Source organism: Ptychodera flava, chromosome 17 (genome assembly GCF_041260155.1).
Source record: "Ptychodera flava strain L36383 chromosome 17, AS_Pfla_20210202, whole genome shotgun sequence".
NCBI lineage: Eukaryota > Metazoa > Hemichordata > Enteropneusta > Ptychoderidae > Ptychodera > Ptychodera flava.
Genome location: NC_091944.1, coordinates 19,969,186 through 19,992,068, shown reverse-complemented (window position 1 = coordinate 19,992,068; position 22,883 = coordinate 19,969,186). Strand labels below are relative to the sequence as shown.

At 36.7% G+C, this 22,883-nt stretch overlaps 2 protein-coding genes and 1 non-coding gene across 9 annotated transcripts in view; 1 reads left to right on the top strand and 2 right to left on the bottom strand.

Moving 5' to 3' along the window:
* The window catches only part of LOC139115734 (nucleolar transcription factor 1-like), a 29,358-nt gene extending 19,766 nt beyond the window's left edge, over positions 1-9,592 (bottom strand). The window contains exons 1-6 of one of the 7 annotated variants that reach the window (XM_070678056.1): positions 9,355-9,592; positions 5,205-5,345; positions 3,668-3,754; positions 2,598-2,779; positions 1,684-1,764; positions 221-406 (exon numbers count right to left, since the gene is read on the bottom strand). In XM_070678056.1, coding sequence (XP_070534157.1) covers positions 221-406; positions 1,684-1,764; positions 2,598-2,779; positions 3,668-3,754; positions 5,205-5,345; positions 9,355-9,445 — 768 coding nt within the window. In that variant the 5' untranslated portion in view covers positions 9,446-9,592. The remainder of the gene's footprint in view (positions 1-220; positions 407-1,683; positions 1,765-2,597; positions 2,780-3,667; positions 3,755-5,204; positions 5,346-9,354) is intronic. The other 6 variants (XM_070678057.1, XM_070678058.1, XM_070678060.1 and 3 more) reach the window with 6 other exon arrangements.
* On the bottom strand, positions 2,954-3,130 carry LOC139116654 (small nucleolar RNA SNORA23). The gene has a single exon (XR_011548350.1). It is a non-coding gene; the product is annotated as a small nucleolar RNA SNORA23 (small nucleolar RNA).
* A 207-nt stretch (positions 9,593-9,799) lies between the features above and the next one.
* Positions 9,800-22,883, top strand: part of LOC139115736 (glutathione hydrolase 1 proenzyme-like) — a 43,348-nt gene continuing 30,264 nt past the window's right edge. Inside the window, exon 1 of the mRNA XM_070678063.1 lies at positions 9,800-10,027. Within this exon, the coding sequence (XP_070534164.1) occupies positions 9,919-10,027 (109 nt within the window). The 5' untranslated portion in view covers positions 9,800-9,918. The remainder of the gene's footprint in view (positions 10,028-22,883) is intronic.

Genomic DNA, 22,883 nt, shown 5'->3' with positions numbered 1-22,883 from the left:
TTTCATTTTCAAATCATTTACACAGTGTATCAAATTCTGAGGATGGTTTCAATCCTAAAATGGCTGACATTGTTTGCAGACTGACATCCATACAAATATGATGTGAATAAACTTCAATTTTGTTTGTCAAGCTGGATATCAATAACACAGGAAATCCAAAGGCAGACGTTTCATAAAATGCTATCGACTGTAACCACTTGAAAGACCACACGTTACATACCTTCTTCTTTTCACTAAGACCCTTATACTGTTGTGCCACCAGCTGACTTATCTCAGGGGCGCTCATCTCCGGATTGTCTTCCATGGTTTTCTTTCGTTTATCCATGTAATACCTGAAGTATGGCGTCAACGGTTTCTTGGGCATGTCGGGATGGGTCTGGTCAGAATGATAAAGGATGTTGTTGCCCTTGTAATGACAAGATAATCACATGCAGACTGCTTCATGACTATAATTAACGTCATTTTTTGAAGCTACCACTTTGTTCATTCTGGTGCCTTTCTCATTGATTGTCAATATCAAAGTGTTCCCAAATGGTTGTGTGATTGGTTCAGTGTTTTGGGAAAAAAGTGGGTGGCCAATTTACATGAAAATCCATAGTTCATATATTTCTTTGTTGTGAAAATAGATTTGTATGATTATAATATGAATAGACGGCTGAAGAAAACAGGAAAGGTGGTCTCTCCTAAAAATTCCCTTTTGAAGAACCCTGCATTTCTTTATACTGGCATTTCTTTATGACACTTCCTATGAATTTGAATAATAAAAGCAAAAATCTGACACCAGAGTACATTATATTTTTATTATATCTTCAAAGGCACTGTGGCTCTGTTACAATATCCTGAGGGTTAGGTTATCATCTTTTGATATTCTTTATTTTCATTTTATTTTGCAATTCATGGAATTCTGATAGTGAATGTGTTCTTTATCACATGCTACAACAGCCCTACTTTCAATGGGCTTGTGGAAATTACACAGATGAGCTGTAAGTTTTTGAAGTAATCTCTAGTATATGCCATCAGTTAAGGTGGTGTGTTCCTTGATAGTGAAAGAAAAACTTTTGTTCAAACTTTCCCCAATGAAACCTTAAAGTTTCAACTGTTCTCTTACCTATTCAGTAATAAAAAACAGGCATCACCATGCAAAGTTTGGTGCTAGAGAAACACATTGCCTAACATTTACCGATTTTTGAAATTAAAAATGGCCACAATATCTATGTTAACTCTATGGAGAAGAAAAAATTTTCAATTTACAAAAACTAAGTTGGTAAAAATTTTTCTTGACCCAAGAGCTTTTAAATGAGCCCCAACAGGTGGTAGATCAGAAAGTACCATAAATTTTTGAGTCTGAATATCTGTCTCCGAGGTACATTCTTCTCCAATACTACAGAAGTTTTCCACAGACAAGTTGGGAAATTCTTTGAGCAGACATTGTGCAGGGTGTACAGCCAGTACTTAACCCTTTCATATCTGTTTTCCAATATAGAGGTCTAACTTTACTACAAGAAACGATGGGATAGGGACAAACCATTCTGGTGAAAGGGACACACAAAGAACACGTTGAAAGAAAATTGATTGTTATTACTTTGCACAAAAGGCTTCTTGTCAAAATGATGTGCATAGGTGCAATTGGCAGAAGTGCCTCGGCCAATTCCATTTTAATATTCTCAGTAACTTTCACCATACCTTTTTAGATTTAACAGGTGGCTTTTTAACAAGCTCTTCTGCCTCACTGCAGAGTTCAGTCAAAGTTCGATGCTTCCTCACCTGCGAACAAATCCACATAAAATTATTAACATCCACTATTTTGATTAGACTTTGAATTATTCCCTTAATACAAAGACAGAGGTCATACATGCCCTCTGAATACAATTTATGTGTGATTTTTAATATTGTAGGCAATTTGACATACATTCTGGACAACCTGTCTAGGTTGATTGGTGTGCGTCTTTTTAGTTTTGCCAAGTTCAAGGACCACCTTTCACCTAGTACTTTGCTTCCAAATCATGTAACAGTTCTCTCTCTAGTATCAGTGAATATCATGAAATATACTTGAGAAGCTATTGAAAAGACTTTTAAAGGGTCAAAGTCGCTCATTTTTCATGAATTTTGTTTTATACAAGATACTACTTATATTGTTTGACATGTCGAAAGATAATAACGATAAACGAAACCATAGCGAAAATGAATTAATGGTTGAGACCATTAATTCATTTTCGCGATGTTTTCATGTATTGTCTAAAACCGGGGTCAAATATATGCATGGGGTCACCCATTCATTCAGTATCTTTCAACATGTCAAATGATATAAAAGTAGTATCTCGTATCAAACAAAATTCATGACAAATGGGCGACTTTATCCCTTTAAAAAATACAAGAGTAATAGAGATTGTATTTCCTTTGTTTTATTGCAAACTATATGAACTGCATGTTAAGGTCAATAAAAACATACTTTAGAGGGCAACGTAGGAATTACTCATGAATTTACCACACAGCACATGTGCTGTGGCATGTACTTATGGGCTATTGTTTGAAGGGTGCCCTCTACAGGCCAAATGATAAACTGTTCGAAGCTGATAGAGGGCAGTATGCTAACTTACATCATTGAGAAGGGTGCTGAAGTGATCTTTACACTCTTCACTGCTGAATCGTTCGAACTTTACTTTATCCCAGTCTAGTTTTGTGACCCTGGTCCTGAATGAGTTGATGTCTCCAGTAGGAATTTGGCTTTTCACCCTCTGTAAGAGAGAGAGCTTCTGCTCTGTCCCCCATTCTGCCTCTGCTGAGTGAAAATTGAAAATAAAGATATCATTACTGATGTCACGTGGAAGTATATCAAAGATACTTTTAAATGTACAAATATCACACACGAATGCCTACTATTTTCCAAGATCAAAAACATTTTCTAGACTTAATCTGAAATAAAATGATAGTTGATGAAGGATTTCTTTTCATGAAATGTGCGAGGTTTTGGAGACTGATGTAATATTAAAGATTTTGTCATCAGAACTATGGACCTCAGTGTTTTAATTTTGGCCATGTAGAATGTGTGTGTATATCAATTCAACTCAGCAAAACACTGAGTCAAAGAGACACAAATCAAGGATGGAACACCCTGCACACAAATTACTACACAGCCTGGGGACATCGTAGTTTGTACTCTCTGAGAAATCGACTGGACATTCTAAAGTTAGCAACAAAGTCACCAATAACAGTTTTAGTCACAGTCCACTCTATCAGACTGTGGTAGTCACTCATTCAATGTAGGCTGAAAGAGTGGATTTGTAGGGGCAATTACTATTTAACAAATTCATACTGGAAAACAAAATAACCAATAAAAAGAACTCTTTTGAGTTAAAGCATGCAGTTTTCAGTATGTTTGTGTTCATACTTTTTTGCAAAATAAAATTTACAAGACTATATCTGAGCATTGACTGAATAGCATATCAAACTACAAAGTACATTTGTTTTGTATAAAGCCCAAAGTTTGGAAAGAGTATGCAAAGTGATAGGCATTGTGGAGAGTTAAAACAATTATTCAAATCCAGTGTTTTTTAATGCTGTAAAAAATACATAAAAATGTCGTAAAAATGCATAAAACTGCCATAAAAAACTAATACGTCATGGAAACTGCTGATGCAAAATATCCATGTAAATGGGATTTACTCACCAGTTTTAACCTTTTTTGTGACAGATGGTTGGTCTGCTTTGCCATTCAGGTGTTCATCATGGCTTGGGACTGACTTCCTCTTCTTTCCTGTTTTTTTTTTTGAGTGGGGGAGAGAAGATAAAGCATAAATGAGAAATCATTGAAACAGAATTCATATAATAATTCACTTGGGTTTGTTTAGCAAAGACAGTACACAAATAAAACAACTAAAGCAACTTTTCAGCAATGAATATCTATACATTAAGTTTCATGCTATTTTTTTAAAACTGAAGATTTTGGAAGAATTTTGCCACAGACTTGATTTCAGTTCTCTGTTAACATGCACTGATGACTTGTATTCTACAGTACTGCCTACCCCATATAACAAATCTTTGCTTGCACAGACTGTGTGGAGACAAGAACAATGCTATACGCAAAGTAGACAAGAACAGTGCTATAGGCAGATTGTTGTTTGCTATGCACTGTGACCCTCTCCTGCCCTGGTTTTGAGTTCATGATGCTAAGCCCAGTGAACTGGTATTGTCAGCAAGGCACTGGCTAATGCCATCTCTGTGCCTCACTTCACAGGGCTATGTCATTGAGGGTGCAAGTTAAATAAATGCTCAGATAGGCACTGTGGGCGTACACAAGCCAGTGAGGACTGTGAGAATGTGAAGGGCAAAAGGTTTAGCGAATGTTTAATCCTCCTAGAAAATTACTAATTTTATTAAAGACGAAAAATGGAATAAAATTATCCGTGGCAGTCAGAGAACATTAACTTTATAATTACTGGCTGATTGTTAACATTAATATATGGAAAATGCCTCTGCTCATTTGGGGAAACAATTTGGAAAATCTATGTGTGGTCAGAAAATAATTCAATTGAAACTATGTGTGGTCAGAAAATGTTTCAATTGAAGCAAAAAGTGATTTTATTTCCTTTCTTTAAAATGCTCAGCAAAGTTCTGAATTATTTTCCGGAAAGAAAGTTAGATCCTGAAAATTTCACAACAATACACTCTCCGGCATGCAGACTTTACTACACAAAGCCTACAGTATGTGTAATGAAATGACTTTCAATAAAAACTCAAGATGACTTTTAAAAATTAGCTAAAAAGTTTTTCTTCACACTAGTCCTTTTACAGACACATATATTATGGTAAATGTTACCTGGAGATACATTACAGAGACAATCTAACTTCCATTGTCCAATGGCAGCTGTTTATTAATTATTGTGTTGTGAATAAAACAATTAACCACACAACACCACACATTAAAACTGTGCAAAGTTAGCTGTTAGATAAGTTTATTACTGTTAACATAACGCTGGTATTTGCACACATGCAATAAAAATAATCATGTAAAGAAGTGTTAAATTTTGGTAATTATCTCTGCATAGGGTTAGTATGTAAATTTTTAAATAATATCAAATTCTTATCAATATTTTGAAAATCAAATGACAAACTTAATTTTTTTTTTCCAAGACAGAAACACTATTAATTACTTTCACTGGTATTTGTCTTAACATTTTTCTTATCACTGAAGGAAACGAGAATACCTTTTTCATGATTTTCAACACAATTAGGTGTTGCAAGACACCCATGATCAGAGTGAGTCGTTTTACTGGTTTCTAGGAATGACGGACACGTTTCATAGTCATCATCCTCGTCGGTACTGTTGCTATGACTACTGAGATTAGCTGCAAGTAGATGCAAGATTTAGAAGGCTGAAGCTACTAATACAGGTGAGTACACAGTCACTTAATCTACAAAGAATTCCCCCTTTAAAAACCGTGGCTTAATGCTGTTTTAAACAGTTTTGGCAAATGTTAATAATTAATAGCCAACATGCATATACTAAAGTTCTGTGCTACTGAAATCATATCAAAGCAATTTGATTGGACTGTTATGTAAGCTAATAAAAATACACACACAAGAAATCAAAAAAATTTACTGGGAGCTATTTGGGTGTGTGTCTGTCAACATTTTCTTTGCAGTCAAGTAAAAAAACTATCAACGCATCCTGATTGAGGCGTTAGTTTTTATTTTTTTAAAAATTGAATTTATTTATCAAAAAGAGGCCAATCATTGAATAACAGTGTGAGAAACATACATATCAATGCAAGAAGCTGTGTCCCTACAGTGCTTTGATGGCAGTCGAATGAAAATACATGATTTGAGATGTACACGTAATGCTTCATGGTTTTTTTCTTGACATCTGTAATTCTTTGTTTCAATACCAAGAGCGTATTTGACATTGAAATTATGGATAGATTGTGCAAAACTGAGGATAGATTGTGCGAAACTGAGGGGAAACACACAACTGTTTTGGGGTGGGACCCGAAGAATCAATCCTGAATAGATATCAAAACATCTCTGTTTAAACTGTAGTAAAAACAGATTACTGTTATTAAACTGAATGCTGATTGGATTATCCATCTGCAAATCCAAATTTACATAACAAGTTTTTCACAAAAAATTATAGCCTTTTTCTGCCCTGTCATATTGGTATCTATAGCAATCTTTGACAATCTCTGCAGAATCAATGTGAATGCATTTAAACCAAATACGAAGGATATCTAAATAAATATACATTCGAACAGGGTGTCTCCCTAGCTCACCTCTTGCGGCAGAATTTCTAACATTTGTATGCACTCCTAAAACAAACTTACAAAATCTATGAGGAATCTTTTCCACATCTAAAGAGTCATAACTCACCTCTTGCTGCAGAATTTCTAACATTTGTATGCACTCCTAAAACAAACTTACAAAATCTATGATGAATCTTTTCCACATCTAAAGAGTCATGTGTTCCCCATATCGCACTACCATAAAGTAAAATTGAGAGTATTTTACAATCAAACATCAAAAAAGTAATGCTGGTTGTTATCATGGTTTAAATCATGTCTGTCCTTCCCACCTGAGATTACAGAGAGTGCAAGAAGTTCCAGACCAGCCATATGGTGAAATGACTAGCAAAACCGTCTGTAAAGAGCCAATGAAATGGTACACAGTAAAAACCCAACTGGCTGTTGTGGACGGCACAGCAGGTGGTCGACTCTATCCATATTCAAAGTAGGGATAGTGGACATAAATAAACTGAAAAAGTTCTCCTCAAAACAAGGTCACATCATACCAATGGCTGGTCCAACTTTTAGGAAGTGCCAATCTCACATTTTACTTGTCTATTATCCAGCAAACACATGCTGTAAATGACCACGGAAATACACATACCATGTCAAGGGGCAACAGGGAGCAAGTCAACATTTACTAGTAAAGACCCTTAATATTTACAAGAGTGCCAGATGTGAATTTTTGATCTTCTGAAAGGAAAAAACCAAGCCGTTGGTATAGTTTTCCAAAAACGTTGCAATTTTTCATCTATTTTGTATTTGCAATGTCAAATATTTGTTTTGGAGATGGTTGGAGGAGACAATGTCACTGCAATATGATTGATTGATTGCAGTGATATCTTGTCCTGCATAGCTATGGTTTCTTATCTCTACTTCCTATGATAGAACTCTGGCAAAAATGATTACAGAACACAGCTTAAACACAACTACATGGAAAATCAATAACAAATGTCTATTGTTCAGTGCTATTCGGAGGATTTCAAACTTCAGGATTTTCAAGTGACAGTGCAAATGCAACCGTGGCCACAGGTTGTGTGCCGTGATGCACTGCAAGCTACATAACATGTATATACTGTACTGTACATAAAGCTTGGCATGCATGGACCGAAGAATGTACGATGCCAGTCTGAAATGCAAACAAAGACCTGCATGGGGGTCTCGGAGTTGTGAAACCTTGCTGGGTATTTCTGTTACAGTATGTGCAGACACTCATAACTTCAGTCATTTGGAGAAAAGGGTCACTAAACCTTTAGTGTTTGTTACTATGTCCACACAAAGGATTCAAAAAAGGTCATGAACAAAAATCATGTTCTCTACCTTTTGTCGATATTAAGGGCCAATAATGCCATAAAAAATATAACCTGGCAGTATATCATATCGAATCTGTGGACATCTTATATTAAAGTTAATAATTTTCAAAAATGTGATTCGTGTAGAGCAATTTACAGTAAACAATCAATTTCCAATCAGCTGAATTTTGCCGAGAGTTATCTTGTGAACGAAATTGAAATTAGAGCATACCCATCATATCTTCAACAGAAAATCAAATATTCAAAATCCCAATGGATGTAAAAAACATGCCTTACAGCTATGTTGAGTACAAAATATATTTGTATGTTTGACATCATTTGGCAATTACTTTGAATCAAACAATGCTGTGGAAATACAAGATTTCGAGACCTCCTTAATTTTGAGTCTAAAGAAAATGGGTTTCCTTACAACACAAAAAAGCCTGCATTTAATATACATATATATATATATATATATATATATATATATATATATATATTATATATTACATAAGACACGCGTGCATAATGATCGTTAAGGGTTTTTAGGTGAGAATGTCTTCTCGTCTGTCACGGTAACTGATTAAGTTTGGTGAAATCCCATAAGAAACAGTGTTTTCTGTCTTACAAAGACAAGGTTTGCAAACAATTATCATCTTTGGCCGACCTGTTTTCATTTTTTATTGTATTTTTTGTTCTACTTATAACCTTAGATAACCTTCCAATCATTCCAGCCCCCGAAAGTGAAAATATGGAAAAAACAAAAACAAAATAAAAAGACACAGCAAAGGTACAGGTAACCGCTACATATATGAGAACACGGCAACGTAATTGCTCACGGCAGTTTTCCCCGAATTACGCTCTCAGTCCTACCGTGGTTGACCTCCCCGAGATAATTCTGAAAGCTCGCAATTCAAGACAATCAAATTGTGACGACTTTCAGCATAACAGACAACAGGCCATACATCATAATCTCTAGTTCAATGTCATATATAATCATGGTAAAATACAGGTTTTGGTAAAATGTAGCGTAAATATCTGTGATGTCTTCTACCGTTAAGTTGTTTGGGTCCAGAACCCGGCATGCGCTGGAAAAGTATTGGTACCAACAGAAAACCGCGCGTAAACCCGGGTTGCATATTCAGCCGCGACCCGTCGATCGCGTCCAAACGAGCTCATTGGATACCGACCCTGCCCGTTCAAGTGCCGGAGCTACGTTCACGCAATGCCGAGTAAATGTAACGCTCCGCACACCCAGCCCACACAGTACTGCCATGCCGCACTCATCATCACGCGATGACGCTAAGCTTTCTGCAGAACAACGCCACGCTGCAGCATTTTTGCAGACCCCGTTCAGCTAACGCACTGGCGACTTTGTCGCAAAAAAGTAGCATTTTTTGCAAATTTATCGGGCAAAATAAAGGAAATTTTGCTACATGGATAGCAACCCAACAATTGCGCTGCAGAAATGCGAAATTTCAGAGAAAAAATTGAATTTGTTGACAAAATACGATCGTGAAAATCCAGCAGATGAGGCGGCAGTGCAGAGCATTTTCCCAGGGAAGCTAGACGGGCGAGGCGCCGAGAGGAACAGCCTTTGTTATCGATCACGATTCAGCCGAAAATTGCCGACGATTTTAACAAGCTGAAGAAGGAGATATTATAGAAATTTTGGGTAAAATTTGATGCCATGATTACGAAGACTGGTATCAACACAAAAATTTCAAAATAAATTCACGGTGATCGGAGATATTTCCCGATGTTTGATGATCGGGAACGGTACTTACCGTGTGCTGCGGACATTTTGTTGAGCTTGGCTGTGTTCCGTTTTACTCCGCTAGGCAGGAGGTGTTCACGGTCCCCTATGAACTCCGCCATGTCCTCAATAAAGTAGTACCCAAACCTATCGCTCAGCCGGTCGATTTTTTTACACTATTTTTTTGAGTAATTTTTCGAAATTTTTGGCGCCTAAAGTTTTGAAAAGTTTGGCAATTTACTTTGAAGTTTGTCGTAAAAAACTTCCCTAAACTTGTACACACACAACCTGATTTTAATTATAGGTCATTTTCTCAGTGCGCATGCCCAGTACCAAAATGGCCAATCACTTTGCAGAGATATGACCTCAAAATTATGCATGTGTTGGTAAATACTCTACATATAAAAAGCAGCCTGTTTATTTGAATATTTAGACAATGGTTTCCATTGATTTCCCAGAGAACCCATCAGCAGCGCAGGCGTAAACGACAGACGACGACGAAGTGATTCCCCGTTAGCAGCGACAAAGTCCGTTCCTGGCTGTGCAACGTCGTGTGTGTCGTTCTCTGTACTTTACTGACAAATAACCCTCCGAAATGTCAGGCATTCTTCCTGAGGACTTGAACGATCAGGACCATCCGTATGTAGCAGTAAACGGAAAAGATACCGTTTCCATGGAGGAAGTCGATCTGTCGGGCAGCACAAGTAAGTATATTCTCACGGTCCCTCCAACTTTCCTGATCGTTGCTTGTATGCATTAGGGATCGTACTTTTGGTGGCGCAGCGATGGTCCGATGTTGGAAATTTTACGTGATGTCTATCGTGCTAAGTAATCGAAATTCCCGACTAGTCCTCAACTGACAAATAACACCCGTTTTAAAGTGTGACTCTCCAGTTGGGGGAGCTGGTCGACCCCGTGAACAATTCTGTGAGTGCATTTGAATCTAGCGGACGTCAAAAGGCTCTGCGACTGTGCAGCCGACTGTATATGCATTTGTTTTGCTAAAGCGTGACGTTACCCGGCCGTAATCCATGACCGTCATGCCCATACCAGCAGTATGCCAGCACGTCTGCTCTCCTGATCACAAACGTGTGAGAGGATACGGGGTTTCGTTGTTCGAAAGATTTTACACGATAAAATACCGAACATTACCAGTACTGCTCGTACATTTCTGTTCTCCCCAAAAGCAAATGTGTATGTACACAATTTCTCGCGCGCAGCGCCTGAACACGACACGTAAATGGAAGAACCCATCTTCAGCCATTCTTCCGCGCTGTGATCAGCTGCTGCCTGGATAGAGTGACGTCGAACAGTTACCCCGTACCGTACTTCGCCAAAAAAATTGGATCATAAAATGTTTTTTTTTGGTACATTTTTAAATGGATCGTGGCCCATATTCTGTTCTTTACATGTAGGCGCAGCGTTGTGAAGTATTACGTTTTGAGTGTGTAATTTTCTCAAGCTCTGCTTACCAAGGACGATTTGAGCGTCTTTTGTTTTATCGTGAGAGTTACTTGCTAGGCGCTGCGCGCTGTGTTGTACACCCGGCAGGCCGACCAGGCTTTGCTACGAACGCGCGCGACCGGAAGTACGGTAGCAGTAGACGCGACATCTTCTACGTTGGTTGGATGATGGCTTCCACACGTAAACACCGACTTGGGGAATTGATCGTAGGACAGTTGCTCGGGTGGATAGGAAAAAAGCAGGTGTGCCGTAGTATCTTGGAATTAAATTTCACGAGCATAAATGGATTGGGAGCACGAACAGTAGACGGGTAGCCCCGCGCCTTCTGAAAACGATCCTTTACTACTACGCGCGGCAGTGGTGGCAGTGGAGCTGTGGAGCTTTTTCGCGTGTGTGTGCATGTGTGTAGGAAGGGAACGCCCTTCGCATGGGACTGGCGTAGCCTTGTTTCTTGTTTCTCTGCACTGTAGCAGTTGATTATTTCATGTTGCTGGTCCGTAGACCATCGTTGGTTAGATTTTATCGGTGTTTGAACATTTCGCGACATTTGTCATCGCCTACGAGCCTGCAGTAGCTGCAGAATGAGCCATCTTCCCGGAACTTCGGAAGTGGATTGTTACCAACGTTGGAACACTGGTGGCAATGGGTGTACGTGACGGCAGACAGTATATGGCCGGCCAAGGCCTTGGAGCGGTGCTAGGGTAATAAACTTCAGGACATGTAAACTGTCGACTTGCATCGACACCTCACTTCACGTTGACTGTAATGGAGGGACGGTACGTAGGCTCATGTGATAAGTCCATGGTAGACGTAACGCGTAAAAATGTGTGGCCATCGGTAATGCCCCGCGGTACCCGCAATGTGGGGGCATATACATGTGACAGTCTCTAAGCTGTTGTCTCGCTTCAGGACAGAGTGCAACGACCAATGTTGCACGGTAAACAAGGTGAAGCGTTCATTCATTGTAGCTCAGGTTTCCAGACTCGTACCCCGCTAGCGCCAGGTCTTGTTCACGACAGATTCCTCGATCGGTTTTCCGGGCACTAAGTTTCACATCATATTTGGACTCGTAGTTTATTTTACACTTCTACAGTAAATGAAAGGACAGTAAAAATTAATTTTCAAGGATAATTATTAAATTATAGACCCAATCTGATAAGCCCAAGACACGATCATGCAATAGGACCACGCATGTATTAAAGTTTGAGAAGAATACGAAATAAAATTTCATGGGCATGTATAAAAACCGTCGTCATCACGTGGATTTTAACTTTTCAGTTTTACTTTCAATTGGATAAAAGGCAAAAGTGATGTAGAGCCATTTAAATTGCTGTCTCACTTTATGGTTTGCGTGTTTGCAAACCATCATCAGAGATATATGTACAAACCCACAAGCCACGCGCACGGGCTCGCATTAGCAGTTTTTATGACGGGGCCATGCCCTGCAGTACTTGTTCTCAGCATAGTGGACCCGTGCAATAGCATCGTCCTAGGGGTGTGTACTGTTTTCCTACAGTATAGGGGAGGATGACCCCAGTTTCCTTCAGATGTGCCAAAAACTGATGCTTGGCGAGGGATCTCATGTTTGCTACTAGCCCGTTGTCGACAGGACCTAAAACGATTGTGAACTCTTGACAGTGGTTCTAGGTAATGAACTTGGAGTGAATTGTTTTACATCATGAATTTTGAAAATGTACAGTCTTTTCAGCTGTTTACATTTACTGATGGTGTAGGGGTTTTCGAGATGCTTATAATTGTATCATCTGGATTATTTAATTTAAAACATTGAATGGAATATACAGGGGTCAAATTTACCTATGTTAAATTTAATATCATCCTAGGGAGTATGTTTCTATTGATTTAACTTGAAAGACCTCCTAAAACATTCAGATTTTCACTGCAAGACACAGTGGACCCAGTCTTCTGCAGATGTTCCATTCGGCCTACAATCATATTTCACTGACAGTAGTTTAAGCTGTAGATGTTGCAAGAGAAGGGATTGTTCAGTTGTTGACTATATCTCAGTGCTGTTTTCCGTCAATCAATTCCTTTGTAAGGCAGATTATATTTGAAGGCTAGGATGCTAATGATAGGAAACCTTGCACATGGAGGTTAAGACAAAATGGTTTGCAATTTGCTGTGAATTGGTTCTGGAAATTCCTAATGTAAATCCTACATAGTTGCTTTTGCTCCTATTCAGTATTGTATTTTCAAATCAATGTTCTAATTTGATAATATTTAGTCTGCTCAGTTTTTAGTACACCTACACTTTGCCCCATGGCCAGTACTTTAATTGTATAGAGTGAATAGGTACAAGTAATTATTGACTTAATAATCTGTTTCATCTTACAGTAAATATGTGTAGCATCGTAGCATCAGTGGATATATAGTAATACTAATATGTTTGCTCTTTTCATATCACCAAATGACGATGATTTTAGACTACGGAAACATGCATGTCTTTTTTGAGGGTGACATCCACATACAAAATTCTTGGAGCTTAATTAGCAGACATTCCGGCAAATAAAAGAGTTGTCTGTCTGAGAATATATTACCTGCCCTGATAATTACGTCAAGCATAACAATACCTGTGTCTGACCTGAGTAAACCATTAATGTGGAATTACTTCACCTGTCCTGCCAAAAATTTATCTGGGCCCCCCCCCCCCCCCCACCCAATTGGGCAGGTGGGTGACAGTCATTTCCTACTATGGTATCATTTGATGAGAGAACGAGAGTAGATGTTAGTCATTTGCAGATTGCTAGGAGTACATTACGTTTGATAAAGATGAATAGTTTTGTTTGTCAAAAGGTTATAGATGTAACAGATGGTCGGTTTCATTGCTTCGTCACTACAAAGCTGCCGTACTGTAATTAGATAACTTATCATTTGCAACAGAGCATCGGTCAATTAGTATCTATCCTTTCACGTTGTTGCCCTATAGTGAAATAATTTAGTACAGTATTTTAGCATGTACTGCTGGTACTCAACTAACAATTTTGACTTCATTTATGCTACTTTAGAACACGGTTCTTCCACAAACATGATTTATGTGTTGAAATGCCACCCACAAAGATTTATAACACGCATAAATAAAAATATGTTGAAATGTTGAAAACAATTCTCTATTTGCCATTTGTGGACTTTTGCTACTTATATTTAGATTAGTGGGCATCAATTTGCTGAAATTGATCCTTAAGTCTTCCTATAGATTTATTAAAAACATTATTGGACATTTAGTCCATAAAATGTCACATTTATGTAACAATTGTTGCTGTAGGGTTACACAGAATATCATCATCATCATCATCCTTTAAATATGCATGCGTAATAGCCTGACTATAGACACAACCGTCGGTACAATATATACAGTCAAACCTGTGTACAGTGGTCACCCAGGGGACTAGAGAAAAGTGACCACTAAAGAGAGGTGGCCTTTATATAGAGGGTGGGTGTGTCTACATACATTTTTAGGGGGCGGGCTTAGGGCAGTTTGAAAGTGGGGGCTGCTAAAAGGGCAAAGGGCATTAAAATTCTATACAAGCAAAGTAAATCACTTCAAAATATCACTTTATTTCATTTAATAAATACTGTATTCAATTCTTGTAGGTTCATAATATGTTACAATGTATGTTGTCTTTGTGTGCATACCATCCTATGATTTCTATTAATTAATTATCATCACTAAGCCATACCATGGCCATGCTAATTTGGGATATGGTAAGACCTTGAATTGAATGATTTCATAATCTGTTTAGAATTATTCCAAATCGGAAAATTAAATTGGAAAATCCAGAATTTCCAGTACAAATACAACCTTTTATCAACCTTATGTGCAGTACATGTACATTGGCATCTCAATAACCTTCAACCAACAGGAGAAGTGCTACCGTCTATGCATGCTTTTGACATGTTTCTCTGCAAAATGGTTTCCTTATTGAGATATTTGCATGTATCTGAAGTATAATTTACATTTATTACATCATACTAGTATTAAGATATGTTTGGTGTATTTTTGACCGGTAACCATAACAACAAAACAGTTCTTATGTTAATTTTCACCTTCAATCTGGGAATGCCCATTGTTATCATAATTACATAATGCACCATGTCCATTCATAGGTACACTAAATAAGGCCTGTGTGGAGTTTTTTTTCTCACTCAAACCCAGCTACAATAGTTAAATACCTGTATCCATCATGATCTTATATCACTTTAATCTTGCCATGTGTTAAAGGATTTTCCAAGAGGCTTTCTCCAAGGATTTGACATCTAAATAGGAGATTATCGGCCAATAATGAGGACTGGTGGCTTGTTATCAAACTTCCATGTTCATTTACATTTAAAATCAATCACAATCCTATAGCAGTGAAAGTAGTTTGGGGAAAATGAGGGTAAGCTACCGGTACCTTCTGGGTCATTTTCTTTGTTGACAGGCTTTAGTATTTGAACCTTGACCCATGTATTTGCATATTGTGCCCTTCCATTATAGTCACATGTAACAGAAGAAAGTTTCACATCCCTTTCAGGGTCAAAAGTTTACATCGCTATAACCTTATTCTCACTCTATAATGTGCACATAGCTTTTCAATATTTTATGATTTCTCACAAATATTATATAGGGTTTCTGTTAATTATTCTAAAGTGCAATGAGCTATTGTTAGTTAGCTCATTAACTGATATAAAAACTTATTTTATCCGAACTTGCCTTTGTGGATGCTGGGGCCTCCATTTACATCAGTAGTTTTTGTATTGGATAATGTTCAGGATATTCTTTGTGGAGTGACTGTGGACATTTTGTTTCGTCAGCATGTCAAAGTTCTGCCAAAGACATTTATTGGTATTGTTGTTACCACAGGTGATGGAGGGACTGTTTCATTACCAAGGAGGTAGGAAGGGATTCCCTCCGTGTTTTTACTTTAGACTCAGTGTGTGGAGGGACGCAGTCTGATTTTCTCATGGGCAATTGAATGTGTCAAAGCACAAAAAGTCCATAGACAGCCATTCATTACAGATTTTCACTGCAAGATTTGTGAAGTTTGTAAGTCCAAAGGTTCACAGTTCACAGCTTTCAACAAATTAGTCTCATACCATTGTCAGTAACATGTCATGCCATTAAGATCTTCTCAACATATGTAGGTCAACCTTATAAAGCTCATCGCCATGGAGAAAGTCTGACAGCTCAATAAATGTACATGTAGATGTACTCCAGAATGACATGTCACCAGTAGATTAGAAAAATATTGGAATCTCGCATGTGCCCACATCACTTCAAGACCTCTGCTTCTTGTCACTCCCCCCCCCCCCCCCCCCTGTTCAAAAAATCCTTGCAGTACTAGCATTCCCAAACAGATGGCTCAAACCACGCTCTTCATCGCCAACTCCATCCGCATATATTAAGCACAGACAAAAAATTGCAGGGAACAGTTCCTAATTAAATGGACAATACCTGTAAGTTTTATCAATATTTTGAATTTCAATCATATACATGTATTCTAGAAAACAAATAATTTTCTCTTGCTTTTCATCTGAAAGTAAGTTCAAATTTAAAGCAATAGTTATAATAAACATTGTTACAACTCAGATCGTTACTGTTGACAAATGCTTTCTGGTCCAGACTAATACCCCTGTTAAACAATATCTAACATGTACAGGTTTTACTGAAAAGTCTGACTTAGGCTTTTCGACATGATTTAAAGGGTAGAACAAGAAACTAAATTTTACAATGAGAACAAAAACACTAGAAAATATATTATTCTAAATGCTTATTGAGTATAATGAAGTGTGCCTGTCTGTTCAAGTACCTTAATTCTCTCCATGTTGCAAGAAAACTTAAAATGAAGAGAAAGTAGTTTAAATTCAATTTGTGAAAAAAACAATGTTAACTCATAGTGGGTAGGAAACAATAAACAATGAAATCTGTGGATATTCTGTTTTGGATGGAAACTGTTTACTTTTTAGGATTCTTGCGGCTAAAAGTGTTTTGATTTAATGCTACCTTGGTTGTGATACATGTATATTAATTACAACTGTCCTACCTCTGCAAAGACATGTGTAGTTACATGCAGTATGACATTTAAACGTTTCAGAAAAGGCAAAGAAATGATTTCATTTCAGTTGAGTTTGATCATTTAGGTGTTATTTATGCCAAAATAGTAATGGTATTCGATCTACAGACAATTAACCTTGACATACCATATGGTAGATTCTAGAACATATGGTACCTGTATTTGTCTTGAATTGAATTGACTCTGCAAAACAAACACAATAAGATGTACATTCTATTTCCAGTCCCACTACTCACATGTCTTGTTTTGTTAGGGTTATACCCACAACATGGTAACAACACCAGAGAAAGATTTAATGTAGCGGTAATTGAAGCTTCCACATGGCGTACTTTTCCAAATCTACCCAATCAAGCAATAGGACTACTTTCACCTAAAGTGTCATTATCCATGTATGACTTCAATGATATGCAATTTCTAGCACCAAACTGAATCAGGTTTAAGGGAACAGTGGCCGTAACTTTTGCAGACATTATTTTTTGTATGTCCCAGAACATACCTATATTTCCTAGTTTTAATTCCGTACACAGAAAATGAAACAAAAATTATTAGCATTGTAAACACAATGATTAAAATATCAAACACTCTCCTTTATTATTTTTTGAATAATTCTATTTTGGTTATCAGATTACCGATACTATCTCATCCAACTTTTTTATGATGTTTATCAGTCTTGATGAAGTGATAGACATTTCAAAATTATACTTCAGCTCTCTTTCTCCTTCCTAATCCTGAAACACTTACATGTACCCCATGAGCCTCACACCTGCTGGCAACTTATAAGGTTTGAGATTATCAGATTCCGTGATCAGAATTTGCAACTGTCATCAAAGGAGGCGGCATAGCTGAGATCGGATCACAAATCTGTGTTCTGACTTCATAATACGCCATCCAAGCACTTTGAAGACACAATCTGTATTTGATGCAAAGCCAACTCAACAACGCTTGATTTCACAGATTTTTAACCAGAAGCGATATCTTACACACTCATACAATAATTTGTCAATCGGCCCGAGCTTCTAGTATTTCATCAATATTTAATCTGTTTTGTTGAAAAATGTTGTTCACCTTCCAAATTACATGTGTACAATTAAATATATATTTTGTATGATAAGTACTTACATGTAAATACCTATTTTGTCTCATAATTTCTCTTCAAATGTATTCAAAATCTAATACTAATGGGCACTTGGATTACATCGTATGGCACAGTACAAGAAATATCCCGTATATTTTATAAGGAAGGCTTTCGTAGTACATGCAATAATGCATTTTTCTGTCCATTTAAATTTCATCCTTTTACTCCAATGTTTAGACATACTCTTATTAGATATTCTGAAATGATATTTTTTATGTTTCAACTTTATTTTGAAATAAACAGTAAAAAGTTAATCGAAAGGTAATCTGCAAAAATTACGGTTCAAATCAACATTATTGGTAATTTTGACAGGGTCTGTATACCGGTACTCAGAGTCACTTAAAATTATATGATTTTCAAGGACTTTTTTCAGCAATATCAAGAGCTTTTTAAGGTCATGATGTCCATAATACCTTTTCCAGATATTATTTTTACAGTATCATTTTTGCATATCGTTTTACATATAATTTTTATGGTATCTCTACCGCAGTGATTATCTTGTCATTTTTGAGAATTGCGGATTATCAATTTTCCAGGACATTTCTTTCATTTTCAAGGAAATTTCCTGACTTTCCAGCTTTAAAATCCCAGGACTTCCAAGTACTTTCCAGGAGCGTATTATACAGACCTTGTTTATAGTTCTTTGCATGGGATTGGTTTAGACCTGGACAGCATCAATTCTGAATCCACTCATGAGTAATTCTTGTGCCGACACTTCAGGTCAAAACTGTTTAATATTTTACACTAACGCTGTAGAGTTGATATCCTGAACATTCTGGTCATCTGTAATCAGTGAAATACTGAGAGTTTCTCTCTCTCAGTTTCTAAAGAGGTGGTTTGAAAAAATGCACTGCACGATTTTTTTTTTTTGAGGTATTACTGTGTGTATACATATACAGCAGCAAGCATATCAGCTCAGTTTCAAGTATGAAAACATGTCTACATATCTATATTGTAAGGGCATGACAAATTTATTACCAGCACAGATGCTAACCATATACATCCACTCTTCATTTTATTTGATCATGTGATCTCCACACTATCACAGACATCTGGAATAATTTTCAGTAATTGACGCGAGGTCACATGATTGTGCCCCGTACAGTCGGCAGAGCACAGTCAAGGTATGTCACCAGAAATCTGTACTGATGGGATCAAAATTGAATCAAACGGACAGCTGTGCTTGCTACATGTAAGATGATTGTGTGTGAGGTCTTCATGTGACATAGGCAGCCTGGAATCATATAGAAAGTACAGGTGTTCTGCCATCACTTTGAAGAACAAAAGATACAGCAAGATTACATGTTCACCAGCTGGGTTAAACATCAAGAGTGTCATTTTGACATCTCACAGGTCTGACTATTAATCATTGCGTGTCATTCAGGGAGGCTTGAAATAGGTCCTATTGAATAGCAGTGAGGATTAGCCTGTAGGGTTGAATACATCGACTATACCTGAACCGTTTATCTGCACATCTCAGAACATATTGTACAATAACACAACAAATCAATAAACAGAAGCTTTGCTAATAGTGATTAGTAATAATGATATTATGATATTATTATAGTGTGATTGTTGATGCCTTATAGTAAACACGGTTTCTTAGTGTTTTTTATTAAATTATGATTATTTTATCAGAATTTTGCACAACCTATTGTCTGTAAACATCTGTCTTTAGATGCTCTACTGTGACAAGAATATGAAGTACACAATTGAATATTAAATATAGGAAGGAAATATTCAACATTATTATACATCTACCATAGAGAACAATAGAATTTTGTGTGTGCTAAAAAAGCCATATAGAATATTTCCAGGCGTCGGTCCTATGCCTCCCCCATGTGCTGTGCGTTCTGTTGCTGCCTCTGGGCATTCACCGTTGAATGGTTTCAACGGATCCGTTGGATAAGTGCCAGAATATGTCTCGTGCACTGTATGTGCAGATCACAGGTTGTCCAGAAACATGGCCAAGATAGATACATTGTACCGGCACCATATCATAAAATTGGAAGAAATATTGTTGACATTGCACGAAAGTGGTTATACTTATAGGCCGGCCCATTTGATTTCCCAGTCACAAATTTGAAATGTATGCTAATTATAATAAGGTCATTATGATAATACCACAAAAGATGCATGCACTTGGACATTGGTGCCACACATTGCCCTCTGCTTCATGTCAGGTTGATATGCAGCACTTATGTCTGAGTGCATCCTTTGTGCCGTTTTCATAATACCCTCATATTATAAGTCTGTCCTTACAAGCACATTCATGATGTTGCTTTGGCAGTAATCTTGTATCTCCCTAGGGATACAGTTCACAATTGTCAGAATGAATTTGCCTTACTCTCAACAAATAGAGGTTTAAATTATCTACCACAAATTCTTTTCAATTTGGTTATAAGCTATTGGGTCAGTGACCATCAATTGTTTGACTATGTATGTTAATTATAGTCAATTATAGTCTTGAAATATCAAATCAAACCTGTACCCCTTTGTTTTGAAATTGAATTTTTTTAAAGGTTTTAAGATGTCATGAGTAGGCATATACAACATACTTGAACTGGTAAAAGAGAATTAATTCGTACTTCTGTACAGACTGGTTTGTTTCACATACCAGTGCCTTCGCACTGTACATATTAATCTCCCATCAAAATATTTTCTGCCAGATATTTTTGTTCCATGTATCTGCCAGCAGTAATTTATTTGACATGTATGAGCAAGTGGGCGTCTTACACAACGCCATGCTGTCACTGAATCATTACGAGAGAGCTAGTTGTCTTACATCTCTCCTTCGCTGAATATTCGTCTCGATAACAGCATACTCAAGTTTCCACACATACACTTAATTCTCATGGGGTTAATTTTCCTTACAAAAAATGCAGACATGTTTTTAAAACACAATGAATAGTTAGCCACATTGCTGTGTTTTAATTGTTTTTTTCTTTGGCAAACGTCTTCATCTTTTGCATGTACGACATGGTTAATGAAGCGTAACAAAATTCTCAGTTTCTGCTGATTGCCTATTTGGCAAACCGGAGTTAACCCTTTGAGCACCAAAGTCAATTTTCGTTGCCTTTATAAAATATATCCAATTTTTTTTCAGGTTTTTGCCAACAAATGTGATATCCATTTGGTCCAAAATTATCCAAAATATTGCAGAAAAATTCATAAAAATTGGTGAAATGTTGCACTAAAATTTTGAGGGAAAAATTACAACACTCAAAGGGTTAATGCAATGAAAATTGATCTGTACACATCTACATTATATGATGCCAAAAAAATATCTTCACTTGCTCATACATGTCAAATAAATTACTGCTTGCAGATACATGAATTGAAAATATCTGTCTGTTATCAGTAATTTGATCAACCCTAGAAAAATCAATGACCCAAGACATTGTTTATGGCATTTAAAAAAAATTTAGAGTAAATTCTCTAAATTTACGGTATTTTATAGGTTTCAGCCAACAAAAATAAAAATTAAAAAAATTTCCTTTGACCTAGCATACGGTACCTATCTTACTTTTCAGAGGCATGTTACAGAAACACAAATATTTCTTTATTTTGCCTGACATTATTGAACCATTCTTTAAAAAAAATAAATCGATGGAATAGAGTGTATATCAATAGGTCTTGTAAAAAGAGGGGTTATATGTACTCCATTGTAATAAATATGTTATTAACCCTTTGAGAGCTGTAATTTTTTTCTCACCAAAATTTTAGTGCAACATTTCACCAAATTTATGACTTTTTCTGTAATATTTTGATTCTGATAGACAGAATAGACTTCACTTTTCATTGGCAACAGTTTTTGATCAAAATTTTGGGAAAAATCTGAAAAAAATTGACCGGGTTATATTCCAAACAGGAAGCAAAAATTGACTTTGGCACTCAAATTGTTAAAAGGAAATACTTAAAACAATTTTCTTGAGTTAGAAAATAGAATGTTGAAATTCCTTTTAAGACAATAACAACAGACTGGCGTTTTCAGGTTTTTTCTATCTGGCAGGTGAGGTCATTGTAGCAGTTTGTGCCAAACTAATGCAAGAAACGTCAATGATAATTTCTGAATAAAGGTTTTACGGAAAACAAGAATATAAATCAATATAGGGAAGTGCTTTTGTTTAACTCTAAATTTAGACAAAATTTATATCATCGCTGAAACGTAATTCCTGCCACCCTTTCAGCAACTGTATTGAAATGTCAAAAGTGTACACCTCGCTGTTGATTCTATCAGTGTACAAGACTCACTGATATGTTGCTATTTTCAGACTACAGTTCAGCTCTCCAAGTGACGTAAAGTGTCCATGGTAGTAAGATTAATAGATAAACCCGTTTGGATCAGGAATGGGTTGGCCACATGTGATACTTATCTTAAGTAATATTGTAAATTATAACCACTCTCACAAGCCAAAAAGTTCCTTGAGTTCAAAAGGTTTTCAACATTAAAGTAATTAATGTGCTTAGGCTTTTTTGGGATTTGATTTGAAAATTTAGAAAGTACAGTGTTCACACTTCAATTTTTGAATTCAATTTTCTTCCCTGAGCTACATGTACTTATATAAAGTACAGGCGGCCATCTTGAATTTCAAATAGTGATAAATTTGAGGTACATGTAGGTAAAAGGATAGGCTGATTTTTAATGATTATGACTCCTAGCTTTATTTTTAACAAGAAGTTTCTTCCAATTAAGAATGGAAAAAACAATTTCACCGTCAAAGGAAAAGAGCTGTAATTTTTGACAATTATTTTTCCTGTTTTTGATTGTAATGTCAACTACAATTCATGTTAAAGATACACCATAGATAGTATCTTTCCCCCTTCTGCTGTCTATGGATACACAGTATTTGATGTGTCAACTCAACTTGTACAGGTTTGTGACAAGTGACT